Source organism: Rhinolophus sinicus, linkage group LG02 (genome assembly GCF_036562045.2).
Source record: "Rhinolophus sinicus isolate RSC01 linkage group LG02, ASM3656204v1, whole genome shotgun sequence".
Classification (NCBI taxonomy): domain Eukaryota; kingdom Metazoa; phylum Chordata; class Mammalia; order Chiroptera; family Rhinolophidae; genus Rhinolophus; species Rhinolophus sinicus.
Genome location: NC_133752.1, coordinates 156,579,787 through 156,596,827, shown reverse-complemented (window position 1 = coordinate 156,596,827; position 17,041 = coordinate 156,579,787). Strand labels below are relative to the sequence as shown.

Sequence of the window (17,041 nt, the reverse complement as noted above, 5' to 3'; positions counted from 1 at the left end):
CACCACTTATTGAATATTAATAAAACTCCAAGGCTAAAATATGCTAAATCAAAGAGAGTTCACTTAGGTTTAGTATTCCCATTAAGAATATTTTGTTATCTGGGACATCTATTTTCTTTGTGAGTTATCAGGGAGAGAGACCAGTTTACTATTTTTTCTACTCAGAACACTTAGCTGTTAGTTATTTCCCACAATAGTCTAGGTATATATTTAATTCCAATTGTTTGCATAACAAATAAATTAGCATTAATGTTACAATAGGGTTATGTTGGAATGTGTATGCATCAGTGTCTTCATATAGTAATTATATTATAGTAAACTCCCAGTATTCAGAAGGAAACCGAAGTTTTACAGGTATAATGGAAGAGTAATAGTGATATTATCAGCACATACATAGATAATTAATAATCACCCTAATGTATATTTTACACATCCTAATATGTATCATTTATTCAATAAAATAAAGCTATGGCAAATATTATGTGAAAATCTAAAGTTGTGGTGTTTTTTTTCTTTCTCTAAAGCATTTAGTCCCAAGAAAAATACCTTAAAGCAATGAAACTTGGCAAGTGCACTCAGTGGAAATGTGATACAGGATTTTAAGTCCCTGTATTATGGCAGCATGTAATAAAACTATACAGGTAGATGACAAGTATTGCTTAGCATTTTTAAAGTCAGCAGAATCATAAATCATTTTGCAAACTTTATTTCCAATAATATAAAAGGTATTTATTTTATATCAGAGACACTGCAATTAAAATAGTCAAATAGATTTCTGCATAATTTGTGTCAACAGTATACATAAAGTAGACCTTAAAATATGTTTTATATATTTAAATCATGGGGTCTAAAATTAAATAGTTTATTTCTTATAATAATTTCTTAAAATAATATAAGACATACCATGCCTTAAGGGATATTATTATTGGTCAATTTATCCACTTAATTATGTATTTTTTTTATCTAGTCCAGGAAATTATAACCTGGAGTCCATGGACAGCTTCAAGACGTCCATGGACCTTTTGAAATTGCATAGAAAATTCCATGTGTATGTGCATTTTCCTAGGAAGAGTAGTTGTAATTTTCATCAGATTTTCCTAGCTAGCAATGGCCCAGAAGGCCACAATCATCTTGTAACATCAATTTAAAATAATATTGTATCAGTGAAAGATGTCATTTCAGAATCAACCTTTTAAAATAGATGTATGGATAATATAGCCAAAGGAATTTAAAATTCAAGCAACTATGAATTGCTTACTATTTAAAAGATTGTTATTGTTTAAAACTATTCTTAGTTAAAAAAAAAAAAAGGAAAAGAACCAGCTATGAGACTTCAAATGTTTTTATACTTCTTATGTAAAAATCCAAATTGAGAGGATGATACATATTTCTTTTTTTGTTGTTGTTATTGTAATGAATGTGTTTTACTTCTTAGGTCCCATAAAAGTGTATTTCAGGGTGCTATGCTACATCAAGTAAATTTTAATGCACGTGAACGGCCCTGTGTGAATGTTCTTTAGCAACAGATATTTCTGGAGGGCTTAAAGATCTTCAGCTGAAAATAAGAGTCATTTAGAGAGAAAGGTTTTTCAGTATTTATTCAGCAGTACTTGTGGGAACATTTGTGCAACTTGCCAAATCTAAATTCTCTTTCATGAGTGCACTTTTGGACAACATTCAAAAATGGATCATAAAATTAGGCCACAAAAGCAAGAAATTAGGCTTTGACCTTCAGATTTAACTTCTTCCCATGGCATTTCTGCTAGAAGATAAATATCCTGGCAGTGCTGCAGGGTGTTAGGGAGACCTTCCTGACACCTGGCTGAACATGGTTGCCACTAAAATTACCAAAATAGAAATTACAATCATAACTATATTTTTCAGATCCTCTTATGTTTTACATCTTATATGTTATAGTAAATAAAATTTCGTGATTCAAGACTGAAATTTAATAACAACAGCAACAAAAAATAATTTATCTTAAACATTTCCTTCAGTCTGATCTTCAACCCTAATATATGCTACATAAACTTTGAAAAACAGCATAACTGAAGTTAAAGAGGATGGCATAAAATTTGTTTAAATTATTCTATCCTCAATAAAATTTGTACTTTTTTGTTGTTATTTTAGAAGCTTATACTGTTTTATGTGGAGTTGTATTAAATGTGAACTGTGTATGTGTGTGTGTGTTAATCTTTCCACTTTATTTCTAACGCCAAAATACAGTTGTAGAATGAAAATGGATATAAGTTAGATGTCATCTATTTTTTTATGTAATTCACTGAAGTTTTTATTCCTTGGCCTGCAAATGACATGGTTGCCACATTCTTTTTAAGGAGATCATTTTGGTTGGTGACTAACCCACTGTTAAATCCTGTACTAGATAAATTAAGGTAACATAGCTAAATAAGTAACCTGATGGATGTTGTCAATATACTTTTTAGTCTGAATAATACTGCTATATTTTAAACCATCATCATAATGGTTGGCTAACTGTCTTTTCTACAGAAAATGCTCCTAGGTATTTATTACTACCAGCTATTCTGTATTAGCAGAGTTAATATCCAGAGTTTACCTCTCGTCACTGTCTAGACAAAAATATTTTTGAATCATTTACTTGGAGATGTTGTTCCAAATTAATTAGTACTCTTTCTTTAAAAAATAAGAAATAGATAAACATTTTCTTTGTCTAAGAAAAGAAGGTTCCAATGATCCTGTTATTGGCAAATCATGCTTTAATTTCATCTTTTATTCCTTCCAACTTCCTCACTGTAGCTATAGAAAAAAAAATCGCTGCATTTATGTTCACATTTGAATATGCAATTTAAAATCTAGAATTAATCTTAGAAGTCCCCGAACGAATTTTCACCCCTTTAATTTACAAAATTTGGACTCTGAGAGGAACAGATTTGCCCTTTAATACGCATCTACTTCATGACAATTATCTTGGAACCCAATCCAGTTTTCTTATTATACTAGGGTTCTGTAAGACAGTATGAATAAATAAAGTCTATATTTAATTTCTAAAACTTCTATAACTAATACTTTAAAACTTTAATACTCTAAAACTTTCTACAGTTAATTTGGGATAGTCTAGAAAGATTACTAAATCTGTTTTAGAATTGCTGCCACAAAGTAGCAAAAGTTACTGATTATAGCTTCTGCTCTTTTCCCTGTTCCTTCCCATTATCTGGCATATACTAATAAATGATACTTAAATTTTAAAACATTATAAGAAAAAGAAAGCTAAATGCATTCATTTTAAAAGGTTAAATTATTAACTCTTACGTTATTTACAGCTGTATTTGTGTGGCTAGCTCAAGGACCTTGGATATTAGTGAAAACAAAAATGTAGAGTCTGTCATCATATTAAAAGTTTGTGAAACGCTTGGTGCTAAATCAGGATTTAGATTTCTGTGGTTATCTGGCATAAATATTCACATTGTGTTTAACCATTCCTGCATGTATTGAAGTTATTATTAATTAGGCAAGTGTAGATTTATATTCAAAATTATTTTAAGGCATGGCATGTCTGAATTAATTCAAAAAGAGTTTTAAATTAATCAGTTTAATCACTATAAAATTAGGAAGAACAAGCAAACGGGTTTCGTGTAGTATACACATTAAATTAGATAGGCATACAAGTACACATACCTAACCAAGCCCCCAACTCTCTCTCTCTCTCTCTCTCTGAGATCCAGAAAACAGATACATGTATAGGCAGAAATATGTGTCCGGATCACCCTAGTCAAATCAAAGAGAATTGTTGAGGTAGTTTTTCAAGTATTTGGGTCAGAAAAATACACATTTACCTCAGATACTTGGATAATTGCCTCTTCTTTCCACTTGCTTTGGCCAAGAAAGTTTGCCACAGAGACAGACTGCAGATTCCATCTCACCAGCCTTGCAAGACTGAGGCAGGAAAATGGCCCTTGCTGCCCACACTGGCTAGAACAATGACTGGCTGGGCACCATTCTGAGGCATCCTGACCCTACAAAACCACAGCAATACATCGATTGATAGTGAAGCCTGCCCAGAAATTTAGCGTTCTCCTTTCCACTGAGAATCAATAAATTCAATAACTGCTAGAGGCCAGTTCTCCATAACTGTTACATGGTAAAGCTGAAATATATATCTGTTTATAATAAATCCAGAGGTTAGAAAGTAACTTGATTGTTTCAAAGTTAAAATTTATTAGTGGTTTTATTTTTAAAAAACTTTACTAAAAATAACAGATTTCATAATTTGTACTGAAGTTATAAAGTACATCAGTGATTTTTTTTTTCTCAATGGAAAAAAGAAAGTCTTTTATTTTATTATTTTTTAAATTATTTTTTCAGTTACAGTTGACGTTCAAATTATTTTATATTAGTTTCAGGTGTACAGCATAGCAGTTTGACATTTATATAGTAATGCAGTTATCCCCCTAAATAATCTATACATAGTTGTTGCAACATTATTGACTATATTCTCCATGCTGTACTTTACATCCCCATGACTATTTTGTAACTATCAATTTGTATTTCTTAATCCCTTCACCTTTTTCACCCACAGCCCCAACCCCCTTCCCCTCTGACAACCATTACTTTGTTCTCTGTATCTGAGTCTGTTTCTGTTTTGTTTGTTCATTTATTTTGTGCTTTAGATTCCACATATAAGTGAGATCATATGGTATTCGTCTTTCCCAGTCTGACTTATCTCACTTAGCATAATACCCTCTAGATCCGTCCATGTTATCGTAAATGGTAAGATATCATCCTTTTTATGGCCGAGTAATATTCCACTGTATATATGTACTACATTTTCTTTATTCAGTCATCTATTGATGGGCATTTGGGTTACTTCCATATCTTGGCTTTTGTAAATAATGTCACAATGAACATAAGGGTACATATATCTTTTCGAATTAGTGTTTTGAATTCTTTGTGTAAATACCATGTTTCCCCCGAAAATAAGACCTCGCCGGACCATCAGCTCTAATGTGTCTTTTGGAGCAAAAACTAATATAAGACCTGGTATTATGCTATATCATATCATATCATATCATATCATATCATATCATATCATATCATATCATATCATATATCATATCATATCATATATCATATAAAGATACGGTCTTATATTGCATTAAAATAAAACCAGGTCTTATATTAATTTTTGTTCTAAAAGGCGCATTAGAGTTGATGGCCTGGCTAGGTCTTATTTTCGGGGAAACACGTACTCAGAAGTGGAATTGCTGGGTCATAAGGTAGTTCTATTTTTAATGTTTTGAGGCACCTCCAAACCATTTTCCACAGTGGCTGCACCAATTTGCAGTCCTACCAATAGTAGTGCACCAGTAATTTGTAGCTGTATTTCTCAATGTAAGTTCAATGCAAATTGATGTAAATTCAACGGAATTTTCAATATACAACAAACTATGTAATTCATTTGTAATGAGTCACACTATCATAATCTTTAAGATGAGTCTTGAAAATGATCTAGGTTAACACTTCATTTTATAAATTCAAAAATTAAAACAGCGCTTTGATGGTTATGAACTGGTAGATGACACTATGAAATGATCTAGGTTAATACTTCATTTTATAAATTCAAAAATTAAAAGAATGCTTTAATGGTTATGAACTGGTAGACGACACTATAAACCATGCACCGATATAAATTTAGATCACTTTTCTTTTTCCTCACCGGAGTACAGGGAGAGAAGTTCCCTTAGAGCATTTCTTGTTCTCTTCTTCAATTAATTGTTCCTGACTCTCTTTGTCTTATAGTGAAATGGATCAGCTTTTGGCAAACTGGAATTTATTTGTTGCCACATAGTTGGTCTGTATCAATGGCTCCATTGAAAAATAATCAGCCAACTTGCTGCTCTTCATTCTGATTCCAGAAGATAAAATAGGAAAGCTTTACAGCACTCAATAAGCACACCATACTTTTACATATTCCATTTCAGTGCTCTACTACAGACTGTATATACATCAGTGTATGTTTACCAGACAGTGATAGCAAATTAAGCTAACAATTATGCCAATTATGTCAAATTACAAGAGCAGTACAGATATTCAGTGATATCCAAAAGCCTTTATAAGTATGAAAAAATGGCAATTAGTTCATATTTTTAAAATAATTTCTATTTATGTTGGCAAAATATTATGTTTGCAAGTCTAGTTTTTATACTATGAAATGCCATATAAATATAAAATAAAAAATAACTGTATTTACTGTATAACATATGTAAAATATTATAATTATATAGTCTATAGTATAATGAAATACATATTATATAGTATGTATTTATTATATTATGTAGGATATTTAATATTTATTTAAGGCTTATTATTTACCAGGCACTATTTTAAGAGACAGATACCATTATTATCCCCATTTTACACATGAGGAAATTGAGTCGCAAAGAGGCTAAGGTCATACGACTACTAAAGAGCAGAGCGAGACTTGAATCCAAGCAGTCTGACTTCAGATATAGCACCCAGTTTATTGCTATAATCTAATATAGCCAAAGACTAATTCAGATAAATTTAATCAGATAAAATAATCAATATGTAAAAATTAAAATGTAGGCTTTTTTAGAATAAAGGTTTATTCTATAGAAATTACTGCTGCAGATTTTTCAATTTTATTTTTGCCCATGATATATGTATGGCTAGCCTAATACCGTGTTTCCCAGAAAATAAGACCGGGTCTTATATTAATTTTTGCTGCAAAAGGTGCATTAAGGCTTATGTTCAGGGAATGTCATCCTGAAAAGTCATGCTAGGGCTTATTTTCCGGTTAGGTCTTATTTTTGGGGAAACATAGTAACAAAGGGAAACTATGATAATTTAAAATATATTGTTTACAGCTAGTCAGTGTCGTGCAATTATAACTAAAGTAGCAAAAACAGTAAATAAATTATGGTAGATGGTTTTAAAGCTTGGTTTTATAGTGTATTCTTTGGCCTTAAAAATGATTCACTAAAAAAAATGTATAAATGTGTTAGATTATAATATATATGTCTATAGGACTTTCAAATATATTTGATCATGTTGCTCTAACAAAATTTCTGTGAGATTATAGTACAAGGAATGGTAATTACATTTTGTAGGCAAAGGTAGTTTAAAAAAGAAAAATAAAATGATTAAAAAAAAGAAACAAGTATTTCTCAGTTCTCACATTATAAAGTCAGAACGTGGCCAAATAACAGTGCTCCAAATTCACTTCATAACTTACTTTTCTTCACTACTCCTTAATGTTCAACTTCCACAAATACAAAAATTAGATCATGGAATTTTTATTGTACAACTCTTTCATTGTTTGTGTTTGGTTTATTTTATCCAATTAATTAGATTGTCCACTCAAAACACTCTGAAGCATTGATAATTCAAAGTCAAGTTAGAGATAAGAGTAGAATTTTAAGTTATTTACAATTAGAATCTCTTATTCTATTTATTTTTTTAAAAAAGCAAAAATACCTTCGCTTCATTACTGAAATAATAACGAACAAAAGACTTAATGTTATAAAATCTCTTTTAAGCACAACAATTTTCTTATGTATGTTTTTTGTGGAGTCTACCATTTAAAGTCTCAGGAATGTTCAATATTTTCCTCATGGTACCTTTTGCAGACTGGCTTCCTGCCACCACATCTCCCTGCCACCCGCCCAGCCCCTGGGAATTTGATTAGGTCATATTTTTTTGTTTTTTTATTTTAATCCTAAGCAAATGAGAATGAAGGAAACTCAGAAAAAGCTTTTATTCTCTAAATCTATGGCTAATTTAAGAAGTTTCAAAGAGGAGGTCTTAGTCCTTTTGAATTTCTATCACATAGCTCCGCAAACTATCATTACTGGGATTCATTAAATATATCAAAGAGAAAGGAAGAAATGTTAAAAGAAGTTTTACAACTGACTAGAAATCTTGCTTGGTATCCTACGTATCCAGCAGTTTCAGTTTGTATTCTCCCAACTTCCTCCTTGAAGGTGGCTATAGGATCCTGTGTGACAGCACACCCCATGCGTTATCTAAATTTGTCTTAGGGCATCTCATTCCATCAGCTCAGCAAGGAGTTCTCAATCTTTTCTCTGCCACAGCATTTTTTTCATTATAATGTTTAACTGCAAAATATATTCATAAGTGAATGCAGATTCTCACATTTTTTGAAAAAGTAAAACTATCTTAATTCCTAATTGCCCGTTGCTAACCATCAGTAATGGTCACTCTGTGAACACCAGACAAGGAGAGGAAGTTGGCTGTGGTTCATGTACATTTCCCAGGGCACTGCTGGAGCACCAACCCCATTATTTGAAAGTACACTGGGGGGCAAGTGATTGAGAGTTAGCATATTGCAAGGGAACCTTGAATCCACTTCATTTTTATAAAAGAAAAATGTATAAATTTATGATCTTTCATTATTAGTAGCAAATAACTTGTGACACACTGGAGTGTAGTGATACCTTGTGTGTCACTGAGTAGTCTGGGGTCTGTCATACTGAAGAACACGTTTCTGACCATCACCTCCTGTCGGACTTCGTGGCTCTCAACAACTAGCCGCTGGAACCCCTCTGCACATTCCTGAGAATTTCTCCAGGAGCAAGGGACTGTTACTGACAGGAATACGTCAGATTGCCTGATGTCTGTGGTGATCTGACAATAGCAGTCCTAAAAACAACTTGGAGGACCACTATCTGATATGTTCCTACATAGACTGATCGATACTATAATTCAAAAAATGGCCTCCACTGTGGAGCAGTTTAGGGAGGCTCCTTGTGTGACTGTTCATAGCCCCCTCACCAGATTTAAACCCTCAAGTTGCAGATCATCGAACTCTGATAATATAGTAAAAACTACCAAAACTTCATTTAACGGGTGGGGGGAGGGACAGGGAAGGAGCTGAAAGAATATATCTAAATTAGTAATTTTGTGACCATTTATCATAAGGACTAAATTTTAAACAAGCTGTTCACAAAGATAAGTTACTATTTCTCCTATTTCAATGACTATCACCAGGGAGACACTAGTGGTTATAAAGTGGTCTAATTCTAATCTTCAAACTATCTTTAGTAATGGGTAGGTAAAGAGGTGGACAATTGTCTTATTAATTGCACGATTTTCTGTAATAATATAGTTATACTAATATATGCATACAGTCATTAAAAGGCCTGCATGGTGCAATGGAAAAGGTATGGCTTTTGGGATCAGACAAACATTGATTAGAAACTCACTTTGCCTATGGAATAACTGGTGGTCTTAGGCTCGTCAGTTAATCACTATAAGCCTCAGATTCCATACTTGTGAAAGAGAATAATAATAGTTGCAGTTCACACATTGCCAATGGTGACTTTTTATAAATATGTTTCTTTACTTCCTTTCCCTTTGCTATTAATATATAGACATAAGAAAATAAATACAGTGTTACTGAAGACATAGCTCCTAAGGACATCTAGCCCCAACCACTGATTATGTTTTTACAATCATTGTTTAAATTCATCCTCAGTATTTTTTTTTCTTAGTTAGAAGCCTTCAAGGTATAAGCATATGTTTTAGTAGGTAGACTTGTACTATGTGAAGTGAAGTTACAAAAGGTCTAGGAAGTTTGGTTATTTGGGGGGGTGGGGAGAGGCTCCAGTACACCTCTTGTTCTTTAGAAAGTCAGTCACTGGGTCCTAGGTAGAGAGGTTTGGACCAAAGCTTGTCATTTCAGCCTTTTCTCTTTTAGACTCTGTTCTTCATGGTCTAGGAGATGTTTTTTTCTTTGTTTGTTATTTCAATTTATCCATCAAGGAAACATGGCAAATCCCCAAAGTACATGGCTTCCTGCCCCTATCCGGGCATCTGCACTCTCCCTTCAGCCTTGATCTTTCCTCTTGCAGGTAAAAACAGAAAAGATGGAGAGAAAAACATGGTGGATCCTTTTCTCCCCGTCTGTGCAAGCCTGCCTCCAACCTGGTGATCGTTGACACTCACCATTTGTGTGAAAGCTTTTTTTTTTTTTTTTAACATATCATACTAGATTTTACAAATTAACTCAGTCTTGTAGCTTTTGCAGTATTTTTCCCCAATCTAGATTTTAGAGGATTCATTCCCTTTTGAACTTCTAAATATACTTTGAACAGAAAGATAGTTAAAAATATAATTATAGAGCTTCACTAATATCTGAACTAACCCCCTGAATCATATAATGGCCAAGTAGAATTTTCCATGTCCTGTTTTTCTTTGAAATTATGTATCTCAGAAATTAGCTCCTTATTTGAAAAAAAAAAAATTACGAAGAACTGGTGAATTATAATACAGGAATATTGCCATTGAATGGACTGTTTGATTTACCCAAGCAGGTAATGAATAATGTTGTCAAATTCACTAATGAGGTGTCTTAATTAGGATATAAGCTAAGGAGCATTACTCCAGTGGCCTTTTGTATTCTGGTGCCATATATATTATTTGGCAGGAAGCGATGAAAAGCAGCAGTAAACAACTGAAGACTGTCCATAGCTCTGTAGGCTTTTTGGAACAATTCCTGAGATTGGGAAGTGAAAATGGACAGCATGTGGAGAAAATTGTCATTTCAATAGCAAGATTTAAGTGAAGATGACTAAACTATTAATAGCATGCACGCATATTTAATTTTATTAACTTCTATCGTGAGCCTTCTTACATGTTTTCTTTTTGAAGAAGGTTGATAACTTTTATCAGAAAGATTTGGCAGAAGTAAAGGCTTAACATTAAGCACATTTAATTCTTTCTGGAATTGATTAAATTTCATTGTTTGAAAATGCTTTCATTTTTTCCCCCTTTGGTCAAAGAGACATGCCCCAAATTCTTATTTCTTCACAAGAAATAATTTTGTTCTTCTTAAATGGGTTTATGTGTAGATGTGGGATATTATATGGATTTCTCATTTAGTAGCTATAGCAACCTCATCTGTGGTTGGAAGAACTCTTAGGAAAGTTAAGGGCTGTAGATATGACATATATTCCATATGATAGGAATAGTTTTCTTTTTAAAATAATTTATTAGTTACCTTAAAAGAATAAATAAATATCTCTGGCTCAAGATGTTACTTATTTTCAACTTTTTAACGTTTTTCTAGTCTCAATTATGGTCACAGAAGGAATTATTTTAAAATTTAGACTAGAATTCCAGATCAATTGTCATTTTAATATGTTATTTAAAATTAATTTGAGAATCTTGTGTATTTGTAAACATTACCATGGAGACATGTGCATGAATCATCATTGTGGGCATCTTCTTACATAGTGCATAATTAGAAGTATACCACCAACGACCAGATAGATACATAGCTTTGGAAAGAAAGAATAAAAATTAGAAAGTGAACCACGTGATGAGCCTGACTGGTGACAAGGAAGGGAGAATATCCTATCTTAGATAAACTGCATTGATAGCAACTAAAATTATACAGATTCATTTGCCAACCTTTAGCCTCATTTTCACTTCTGCTTGGAATCAAAGTTTACTTTAATCAGTGTTAGAGATTAAAAAACTACCATACTCCTATTAAATGGTAGAGTAGAGATATTTAATATTCAGCTTCATCTTAGTGCAGCCTTAAACATCAACAAGACCACCTAACTTTGATTTGTGTTTTATAACCTTATAATTCAGCCATTGTCTTAATCATTTCCAGAGCAAGAAGGGGCCTGTAGTAATAAAGGGACTTTATTTGACATGTTTTGGAAAAGAAGAAGCCATTTTCCCTAATATACTAATATTCTTTCAGCATTGTTATTTTAAGATTATTTTATTTTAAAATAGGGAGGATAATTTGTTCTGAAAAGATTTTTGTTTTCTTAACATTCAAACGTTTCATTAAATTTTGTTATTTTAGTAAAAATAAACAATGAACCACAGTATATTTGTATGTGGTGCTTTTCTTTTAATTATGTGTGGACTGCGAAATTGCATGTGGAAAGAGAATGACAACACCAGGATGTCCTTCAGGCTTAACATCAGGGTTTATACTAATGTCTGTGCTATGTGGGGTGAAGTCCTAATAGGACTAGTAGATTTTTGTGTTCAATTCCAACTCTAGTTTTTTTTTTGTTTGTCTGTTTGTTTGTTTTTTCAGAAATCTAGTTGGTGTCTAAGAGGGAGAAAGTACATTAGGGCTATACTGCCTATGGATTGGTACCAACTCCAGTGATACCTGGGGGCTAGTCACAGCTACTATACATCCTCTTTAATTCTGGAGGACCCACCCAAGTTCAAATCTTCTATCCCATTTGGTTTATCAGAAAAATGAGTCTTTATTTTTGATTGACATAATATGGTCAGCGAATTTATATTGTGTGCATAATCATTTTTAATTTCTTTTTTCTGGCTACTTTTGTTCAAATATCTAAATTCTCCTCTATTGAATGTTATTACATTCCTGAAAGAGGAAATGAAAGAATTAATAAATAATTGTATTTCTGCTCATTTTCCTTCTAATTACATTTGAATGAGAAGTGAGTGGAAATCACATCTGTATTTGTTCATACATACATGTTGTTTACTTTTTTTCTAAAAATATTAGTAAAATTAAAGAAAGATAAAGAAATAACTTATGGTGATAAAGAAAGACGATATGAATTTCAATATGACTGGAAATTCATATTGAATATTAATTTTTAAATAGATGATGTTATCTCAGCTGTTCTTAAATTACTTTTTTTTTTTGCTATAGTTATTGAAAAGTTGATCTCCTGGCAAATTGATTGGGTTCAAATCCTCACTTCACCATTTACTTCTGGGTGAACAGTCATTTGATCTATCCATATGTCTGTTTCCTCATCTGTAAAATAGGGAAAATAATAGTGCCTACATCATGGGGTTACTGGTAAGAAATATAAAATATTTAGCAGTGAGTCTGATATAATGAAGACTAAGTAAAACGTATTATTTATATTAAAATACACAATGTAAATTTCCTTTTTGATTCACTAATATTTTATATCATGGAAATTTTGTGTTGTTATGAATTCACATTTTAAAAAATACAGTTTAAAAAATACAGACAAATACAAGGGTACAAACAATGTAAACTTCTCAGTGTTCAGGTGGTTCTTCGGAGTCATTGGTAGGCAGACACATTTGGACTGTGCAATCTGAATTTCAAATGGGCTTTTCCTCATTTTGGGTGGGTTGTGCCAGGAAACCCATTCTCTTCTCCTGACTCTGCACACTGCCACAGACTAGCTGTATGATTCTGGCAATAACCCTTCTGGACTTCAGCATCCGATGTGATATATATAGATATTGGGTTAAGTGAACTCTAAAATGTGTGTAAGCTATGTTGCGTATTGAAATGTTTTCATTATTGGTGTGTAGTCAATGATTTAATACTGAAAGCATTGAGAATGTAGAGAAATTTAGGGAAACAGAATATAGATGTGGCAAGTGAGATTCTCCATTGAACCACAGATGATAGAGGACCATTCTGGCTATTTCCACAATCCTTCATTAGGTAAAAACATGACTGAAATTAGCTTCAGTAATTATAGATTCCTTTTGTTTGACTTTGAAGAACCTTCAATGAAGAAACTAACAAAAACAAGGACCTTGATAGACCACTAAGTATTTCTCTTAGGTGAGATTTTATGGAGCATTCACAATCGGTAACCTCTGAGAGAACTGAAAGCCGGAGGGAAAGAATACAATGGGTGAAAAACAAGAATGGTGAGAGAGAGGGAAATGCAAATAGAAAAGGAGAACAGTCCATAGTGGCCGCTTCTACCTGAAGAAGGACGGAAAGGTTAGCTCCAAGAAAGGCAGCGATCAAACACTGATTTTGAGTCGGAAGAGAAGATGCAAAGAATCAGCACTGAAGTTTATACCATTAATTTAATAACAGAGGAATTTGGTCAGTGGGATAGGCCTAACCATTTTAGTGATGTTTACTCATCTGTCAGCATTTGGAAGAGTCAGGAAAGGAAAATACCAGCACTCTGTTATGGCTGCGATGTATGAGCTTAATAAAATGCATTTCAGAAACTCCAGAGGTTATGGTGACAACAAATGGTATAGATAAACCTGTGTTCATAAAAACTAAAAGCAAAGAGCCTGCATTAAATAACTCTTTATCCCTGCCCCACATCTCTTTTTCTCCTCTATTTCTTTCTTTCCAATTCCCTAAATATTTAATGGTAGTGAGAAGAACTGATAAAAAGCCTTTGCCAGGACTAATCAGAAAAATTAAAGTTTCTTTCTTTCCACCACCATTATGGATCTTTAATAATAAAATCTAAAGAAAGAAAAAAAATAATAAAATGAAAGATGAAACAACTTTATCATATGATGTATTTAGGCATTTAAAATTTAAGTCAAATTCCAAAGGTTTTTCCCATCTGAATATATTTCTCTTTAATTTAAATTTGGCATAAACTGTATTCTTAGGAATCATAAGCTATCTGACTGAGGACCACCTAAGAACCTGGAAAGAGATATCAGTAGGGTAATAATGAAATAAACTGTGTGTATCAGTCCATTTGCTTGCATGTTTCCTGACTTCAATTCTCTCCTTAAAGATTTCTTGAGAGTGTTGTTGGCACAGTGATGAGAAGAGGGACGGGGGGGGGGGGGGGAGACAGCGAGAGAGAGGGAGAGAAGGAGAGAAAGAGAGGGGGAGAGGGGGAGAAGGGGAGAGGAAGAGGAAGAGGAAGAGGAAGAGGAAGAGGAAGAAGAAGAAGAAGAAGAAGAAGAAGAAGAAGAAGAAGAAGAAGAAGAAGAAAGAAAGGAGTTCTTAGAGTCAGAAGTATGTATTGCTTTTATTTCATTGAAAGAATCAGATAGGTAGGTAGTTCCTAAACACCTTCCTTTGAGCTGAGGAACAAGTACCTGCATCATTTTATATTTACCACAACACTTTTCTCTTTATTCTGACCAGAAAAACTGAACAAGTGATGTAAAAACCTTTCTTCTGGGAGACAGTGCAGAGATGGTCTTGGGTTGAACTTACAGGCTATCCAAGTTTGTCTCTATAGCACCACTCCTATTATTGCTAACAGATAAAGTTTAGTGAGGACATTCTATGGACTAGGTCTTGCACTACATTCTTTATGTTAAATGTGCTATTTCAATTCTAACAACAATTCTATATGGACAAGTTTTATTACTCCTATTTTGCAGATGAGAAGATGAATGCTTAGTAAATATAAGAAACTTGCCCAAGATAAATCAGGACACAGAATTTAACGTCAAACCTATTTTAATATAAAATCTTTGCTTTTTAATAATACATTTTCTCTCAGACATTTTCTGGGAGCTATTGATGGTCAATTACTAGATGGATAAGACTACTTCACATGAGGAGAATCAAGTAATATTGCCACACCACGCTTTTGAGGATATAAACCAACCCCTTTGTATTTGTTCTCTCAAAACCTCCTTATGATACAGTATTTCAAGGGAAGTGGGAGATTGGACATTGGATTATGGATGTCCGTTATGCTTATAGAACTGTCTGACGATCAGCTGTGACAAAATCGTTTATATATTCACCAAATATTTAGTAAGGCCAGATTTACATTAGAGAAAAAAATGGACAAATGTAATTACAATGTTGGTATTTAATGAATGAATAACTGAATAAACATTCATATAATATCCCAACAAATACACTAATAATGTGCAACTTTAATATGACCTATAAAAGTATTATTAATTCGCCACTGCAAGAACTTCATCAAATAGCAGGGAAATAATTTAAACTTTAATTGTTGTCTACTAACCTGTAGTAATTTTGTCTTAAATTCCTTTTAACATTTTCTGTATGCCATATGCTCTGAAAAAGTGTTTGAATGCTCTGAGAAACAGTTTGAATGCATGACTTTATCTTCTTTTTAAATATTTCTGTTTTTCATCTATAATTTTTAATTTTAATACTCTAAAATAGTCTACTCAGTTATTGACTTGAGATGATGCTTCATGTGAAATAATGAGTTGCTTGATTCTGATCCAGAATATTCACTGTATTTCAGTGTGGTTTCTACACATGAAAAATGCAACATGTTCTTTCTGAATATGAAATGTCTTTATGATTTGTGTGTCTTTTAATTTATTTTGGATGGTGTATTGTTACTTTTCATAATTATCAAGAAGTATAAATTTACTATTTACAGATTATACATTTACAACAGTTTACCTTTATTATATTTATATGTTATATATTTTCAAATAATAAAATTTACTACTATCAATAGGATGTGTCTTGTATTATTTTATGTTATTACTAATGCATTTGTGTTGATCTACATACACGTTTTCATCCTTGAGACCAACCACTAGGAAATTGGTGAAGGTTTGCGGTGTTGTCTAGACATTTGCCAAAACTGAAGCCCATATGGAGAAAAAACTCCATGTAGGCTAAGCATCTGATCTGATATATAAATAGGAAGATATTTATTTTTGCTAAAAGGTAAAATCATATGTCTTATTTAGTACTCTAGTCAATATGAAAATATAAAGGTTCCACTTTACCAAAGTTCTTGATTATTATATTCAATATTCTTAATTCTGTTGGGGATGGTCTCGTTTCCTGTGCAAAGAAAACAAATGCCATTTTCTGAAATGTGTATTTCAGGACTCTCATAACAGGCAGCTTCCTTTAGCATTTTAAGTAATGGATTCCACTGTACCACTTAAAGGACATTTTTCTCATTTTAAAAAACAAATTGTGAGGGAAAGAATAAGCACATTATATACCATTATCATGGCATTTACTACTTTATAGTATAGCTGTTTGTTTGCTGGTTCATTTCACCCTTTTCAAGACAAATTGCTACTCAAAACTCAAAAGTTACGTCTCACTTATCTTTTCATCTCTACCACCAGCACAGCGCTCTCATTTAGGAGGATAAATGAATAATGTTTGTACTATGTTATGCATCATCTATAAAAATCTATGTTTAACATTGTTTTATGTTCTGCAGTAATAATTCTTCTGTCCTAAGATACTTCGTTATGTAAACTGATGATTTCAGAGCAATCCTGGTATATCTCTGAATTTATAATTGTTTTCTACATTTTATAAAACAGGAAATATTTCTTT

General features: G+C 32.6%; 1 protein-coding gene across 6 annotated transcripts in view; it reads left to right on the top strand.

Annotated features, from left to right (window-relative positions):
• The window catches only part of CNTN1 (contactin 1), a 289,760-nt gene that overhangs the window by 206,018 nt on the left and 66,701 nt on the right, over positions 1-17,041 (top strand). For 3 of the 6 annotated variants that reach the window (XM_019756346.2, XM_074325832.1, XM_019756347.2), the window contains one exon: positions 9,870-11,867. The exons of the other annotated variants lie outside the window; for them this stretch is intronic. In XM_019756346.2, coding sequence (XP_019611905.1) covers positions 9,870-9,949 — 80 coding nt within the window. In that variant the 3' untranslated portion in view covers positions 9,950-11,867. Of the gene's footprint in view, positions 1-9,869; positions 11,868-17,041 lie in introns of those variants that run through there. 6 annotated transcript variants of the gene reach the window in all.